Here is a 5,866-nt window from a genome sequence, read left to right on the forward strand (position 1 = left end):
TCCGATCCACTGGTTAGTTTGGTTTTTCAACATAGATATTCGAATTCTTTGCCTTCTCTGGATAGTGGTTGCATGGAAAAATTCAGTGTTCCTATCTCCCCATTTCAGCCATTTAATTCTAGATCTTATCCCACACCAAAACATCTCTTCCTGTCTCCATTTCTTCTCAATCTCCCTTTTCAGGTTTTGTTCTCTTTCCTTTTGAAAGCAACAGGTTGGGGAGCTTGTCAGATTCTGCAATTCTTTCTTCAATAGCGATATCTCCTCGTGTGCGTTGGAAAATTTCTTACTCCACTTTACTATGGCTTTTGTAACGATAGAAGCTCAAACTCATCTCTTCAGCTGAGTTCCATGCCTGCTGGACAGTCAATCTAAATGCTTCATCCTCGACCCAAAAAGCTACAAACCCGATTTTTTTTTTCCTTTCGTTTTGCTGCTTTTCGGTCAAGTGACAGTAATTTTGGACAATGATCAGAACCAACTGCTGGGAGGGCAAAGGCTTCCGCTAATGGGAAAGTAGTTCTCCATTCCATAGTGCAAAGGACTCTGTCTAACCTTTCTTTAACAAAATCTGCCCCTTCTCCATTATTTGCCCACGTGAAAAAGCACAACCTTTGCTTTCCAAATCCATCAACGCACAAGAGCTTAGGAATTTCCTAAAAGAGTCGAGTCGATAGTTATCAGCCATTCTCCGTCCTACTTTTTCCCGATGGCAGAGGATCTCATTAAAAGCGCCCAAACAAGTCCACGCGGAGTGAATTATGCCCGCTAATGTTATGTAGCTCATCCCATAGTCGAACTCGTCCCTGAAAAGCAGGACGAGCATGCAAAAAGGGAGTTCTCATAAATTGGCAGCTAGCCTCAGCCTCGCGGACAACATCAATGAAATTCATAGAATAGGACTCCACTGTAACATAGATTTCCTCATTCCAGAAGATAGCCAAGCCCCTTGGGATACCCACTAGGTTTACCAGAAAGCTGTTTCTAGACATTAACCTCTTTTTTATACTCGAGAGTACCTATTCTTGGTTTTTTGTCTCCTTAAGAAATAGGATATTGGGCTTTTCTTGAGCCACTAAGGCTCTTAGAGCTTGAAACTGTCGGTGGTGTGCTCAACCCTTGACAGTTCCAGCACAAAAACTTCATATGTACCCTTTTGCGCACTTGACGTCTTCTTATGCGACTCTTCAGGAATTTGGGCCAGAATTGGCTCCCCTAGAAGTACAGGTTCCGAGGCTGGAGTGATGATAACACAATCCAAGAAAAAACCCAAAATTCTTTGACAGCTAACTACCAAGCATTAGGACGAACACTTGGTGGGCACTCACTCAGCAAAAGAAGTATGAACAAGGAACCACTTGAGGATTGGCGATTTGTCAATGTAGTTCTTTCAACAAATTATCCAAATAACATGTTCAGGACTAAATTGACAAAACTTCAAAGGATTTAGAACTAAATTGACACAATTAAAAGTTTTTACGACTAAATTGACAGCCGTACGATAAGTTTAGGACCTTTTGGACAATTATCCCATGAACATGCATAGACATACTCTACGAAATGCCTGTCAATGCAGCTTACTCTTAGTACATAGAATGCTACTAGAGTCCATATATGTACGCATGCGAAATCGAGTGCCAATACAACTGCAGTGAGAAGAGAACAACGCATTGCTTTTTCACCCAAACACCCAACATTAAATACAAATGTAATCAAGAATCAATAATCCCATGTTTGGACCATGCACTCGGATTTTGACTCATGTTTTAAGGTCTATCTAGATCACAAGCTTAGCCCAGTATTTCTAAGAGTTTGGAATTTATCCAGACGAGACAAGAGTTTTGATTATTGAGTAGAAAAGCTTAATGTGTCTAATCTGTACGGTTAATATCCACAATGGGAAAATGACCCTTCTGACTTCTATTGCATGGTGAAAGCTAGCGCATTGAACGCGTCACACCCCGTATAATACGTTATGGTATAATTGTGCAAGGGAAAGGGACTAACCGGTCAAATGGGTCGATGATGGACCTCGAACGTACAAGGCCCAATAACACTGACGTTGTCCTGTTCTTATCTCACCCAGGACAAATCCCAGAACCAGATACCATGTAAGAATCAGATGCGGCTTGTAGTTGACATAAAGGGTTGTCGTCTGAATCCAAGATGGGGAAAGATATTAGAGGCTCCGATTCGATTTCACTGCGACAGTTATCATCTCGCGGTCAGGCCATGAAGTTTTGTCCTCTTTGCTTCCCCAAAGAGCTAAACTGATCGAGCAAGTCTGATGGTGATTTGATTCGTTACCTAACACAACAACATCATCAGCTCTCGGGGCTCCAGAGGGCAGAATTCTAACTTGAAAATTCCCCAATCACGGCACGGAAACCGTCTGCGATCAAAGTCGGACAAGTAACTCAAAACTCAGAATATCACGCGATGCACATTGCAAAACCTTTGGTTGGAGCTTTCAAGTAGCTTCTCGATCACAAAGAACACCTTCGATCCATTTGCAAATGTCGGTTCCGATCAAGGCCAATAAGCACAACTTTGTGTCTTGAGAGCTCATTCATCAAAACATCCAAAGACGATGGTTAAAGTTAACAGCTACCATGTGCCTGTCTCTTTAACAGCAAACACTACGTACAGAAACAAAAGCGGGATCACATGACAGCCCAGGACGTCTCAACCACTAAGTATGGCCAAACCTTAGCCCCCCTTCAATTCAACTAGCCCGCCGCCACCACAACCACAACCACCCATCCCACCCACCACCTTTCTTTTTAGACCTTTCAAATTCGTAACCCATCAACATCACCGTCTCCCGGACCCAATCTTCCTTCCATGAAAATCCAAAACCCAGAAAAACCAAACGGGGCATGAAATTTCCGATTCAACGATAATACCAAGAAGTTTCATTTGTCCACCTCAACGACCCAACAAGAAGTAAAGACCATGCTCAGCTGCCTTGGCCCGAGTCACAAGAAATACTATTGAATTCATTCACCATAGATGCCATCACCAAGATAAGGGAGAAACATAAGAAATTCAATTATTTACATATATGGATTGCCCAAATCTCATCATCCATGTGCTTTTGTACAGGACTTATTGATTGCTGCAGGACGATGCAAGCGAAATGTCAAATTCCCAAAGAAAAAGACGTCACTCCTCCACTTCTTCTTACAAATTACAACTAGCAGTGGAGGACAGAGCAATAAAAGTGATGAAACAGGACTAAACAGAGCAACACAAACTCACTCCCTCCCCCTTCCTCCCTCCTTCTCAACCAACTCTCACAGAAACGAAGTACAGACAGACACCCTACAAAGAGAGAGACTTCTCTCCCCCTTTTATTCTGCAAAAATTTTAACATCTCTCACGACCCATAAGTTACATGTACAAGTTCTTGAGATTGACACCCAAGAAAATTCAAAAAAAAAAAACTCAGCAACATCCCATAGACTCATATATACAAAGTAGTAGTAGTAGAAAACTACAGATTCACCTTGCCTTTAATTAGTTCCTCCTCTTCATTTCCTCCCAAAATTACCACCTCTGCTCTTCCATCTCAAAAATTTTTTAGCAGCCTTTCCTTTTCCTTCATGCTCTGCAAATAGTTATGTTATATGTGGCCTCTGATTAAGCTAAGGCAGAGATGCTGCAATTGCGGCGATCCCTCCCCAGGCAATCGAAACCTTCGATTCTCACAGCGGCGGGCTTGTGCCCGATCTTCATCCTCACAGATCCTCCTCCTCCTCCTCCTCCTGCCTTACGCGCAGATAAGGATGATGGCGATGGTGGTGCCGGAGATGATGGCATGAACTGCTCAGTCCCAAACTGGGCATCTTGGATCACGGGGTTTGACACCCTGCACGGAGGAGATCCGCAGAAAAACGGCGGCGATGAAGCCACCGGAGCAGCCAATCTCTCACCTCCATAACCTCCCTGCACAAGATAAGAGCAGGCAGTTAGAATCATAATTGAACAGAGAAGCAAAGAAAATCAAGCAAACAGAGAACTTCTTGTCTTACTACTAAAACTCAACCCAGAGGAGAAAAAAAAATGATCTCTATTTAAACTGACAAAGCAGAGACTTATAGCACTACTTCTAATCCTGCCATATGCAGGAAAGGAATATGACCTTGAGCTTACAGATAGAAAACTCCACAAAAGAAAACTAAAAACTAAACCCATTTGAGGGGAAGCTCAGATCTGGTGGAGATAGAAAAGGGCAGAAGGTAAAAACGAGTCTCTCGAGAGCAAATTGCGTTCGGAAATAACAAGATAAGATAGAAAGAAAGGACAGTTTTTGCTGTTTACAGGTCAAAACAAAAAATTTAATACAGGACAGTAACAAAAACTAGGTTCACCAACCCAACCACTCTTTCAACCAGCACAGAGAGAGAGAAAGAGAGAGAGAGAGAGAGAGAGAGAGACCTTAGTTAATATGATGTCAAGAAGCTCAGTCCCGGCCGCTGAATCCCCTGCCTCTGCGTAGAGACTGTTCACGGCAGAAGAGGAAGGAAAGAACACCAGAAATCAGCCAAATTAAACAACCAAATCAGCCAAAACCGCGAGGTTCGAAAGAACAAAGAGAGTAGATGCGACAGATTACTTGATATGACGTCTCAGAGGCCGGACGGGATCGTCCGTGGACTGATTCAACAAGCCGAATCGGCGAGGTTTTGGGCACACCACCGGTTCCACCACCCTCCTCATCCCCTCGTAGCCTCCCACGGCGTTCTTCTGCTGATATCCGCACCGATTCATTCTCGGTCTCGCCGGTCAAATTAACCGCACCGGAACGCCTGAAAAGGAATTAGATCAGAAAACAACACAAACGCCGACATCATTTTACGCAACGCCTAATCAGAAACTAGCAAAGAAAAGTTCCATTTCATCTCATCCAGTAACCAAAATTAACCCCCCGACAAAGGATAATCCTCGAAACGAGAAGAGTCAACATAATCCATGAAAACCGCAAGAAAAGGAGTAAAAAATAAATCGAAAACACAAAAATCCGCTTTACGTCATCATCTTCCTCCGGAACGCGGTTTTTTCAGACAAGCCCAGAATTAAAAAAAAGATTTTTTTTGCGGAATGGAGAAAATCCAGAGGCGTACGGTATCGTCAATCCGAGTTCGCAGATCTGTGCATATGGAAAAGCAGAGAGAGAGAGAGAGAGAGACCTGAGGGGGCGACGACCCGAAAGGCTCCTCCACAAGGAGGAGGAACTCGAGGAGGGAAATTAGAGAGGGAAGAGGAGGAGCGAGAAAGCGATGAAGAGAGAGAGAGAACTCTACGATTAGGAGAGAGAAACAAGAGAGAGAGAGAAGGAAAACGAGGGGATTGGCTGAGTATTCATAGCAGCCACAGAGAGAGAGAGAGAGAAGATGGAGAAGATGGGCCAGGGTTGCGAGATAAAGCGACCCGATCCGAAGTGAGCAACTGTGAGATCGGGCGTTCTCACCGTTGGATCCCAATTTATTCCCTCTGACTTTTCCCGATCTTCAATCTCCGCCGTCGATCCTTTTCTTTTTGGGAGGGTTTTGAGCTTCTTTTCTACAGTGGAAAAAGAGAAAAAAAAAGCGTGGGAAAAAAAAAAAAGCTTTATTCGGTCATGATGAGATCAAATATGCGAAAAAAAAAGTGGGGGGCAGGTTCTGTTGCACGTGACGGACGCACGCGTAAGAATGTAAGATAATTTGTTTATTACGAGGTTACTACAGAGGGGGAATTCTTTTTTTCATAAACAAAAAATTCCTTTTTTGAGCAAATTGTCTGATTTTAGGATTTGTGAAAATCCTCTTGCCCCTATTATGAAGGATATTCTCAAGTTAGAGGGAATCTTTTGCCCTAATTA

General features: G+C 43.2%; 1 protein-coding gene across 1 annotated transcript; it reads right to left on the reverse strand.

The window, feature by feature from the left end:
- Positions 1 to 3,028: 3,028 nt before the first annotated feature.
- LOC115734604 lies at positions 3,029 to 5,361 on the reverse strand. The gene is made up of 4 exons (XM_030665436.2): positions 5,193 to 5,361; positions 4,619 to 4,811; positions 4,441 to 4,504; positions 3,029 to 3,948 (listed from the first exon to the last, which is right to left on the reverse strand). Exons 2-4 carry the CDS (start codon positions 4,771 to 4,773, stop codon positions 3,643 to 3,645), a joined length of 525 nt encoding a protein of 174 aa, XP_030521296.1. The 5' UTR covers positions 4,774 to 4,811; positions 5,193 to 5,361; the 3' UTR covers positions 3,029 to 3,642.
- Positions 5,362 to 5,866: the final 505 nt, after the last annotated feature.

The sequence above is a fragment of the Rhodamnia argentea genome, chromosome 7, assembly GCF_020921035.1.
Source record: "Rhodamnia argentea isolate NSW1041297 chromosome 7, ASM2092103v1, whole genome shotgun sequence".
NCBI lineage: Eukaryota > Viridiplantae > Streptophyta > Magnoliopsida > Myrtales > Myrtaceae > Rhodamnia > Rhodamnia argentea.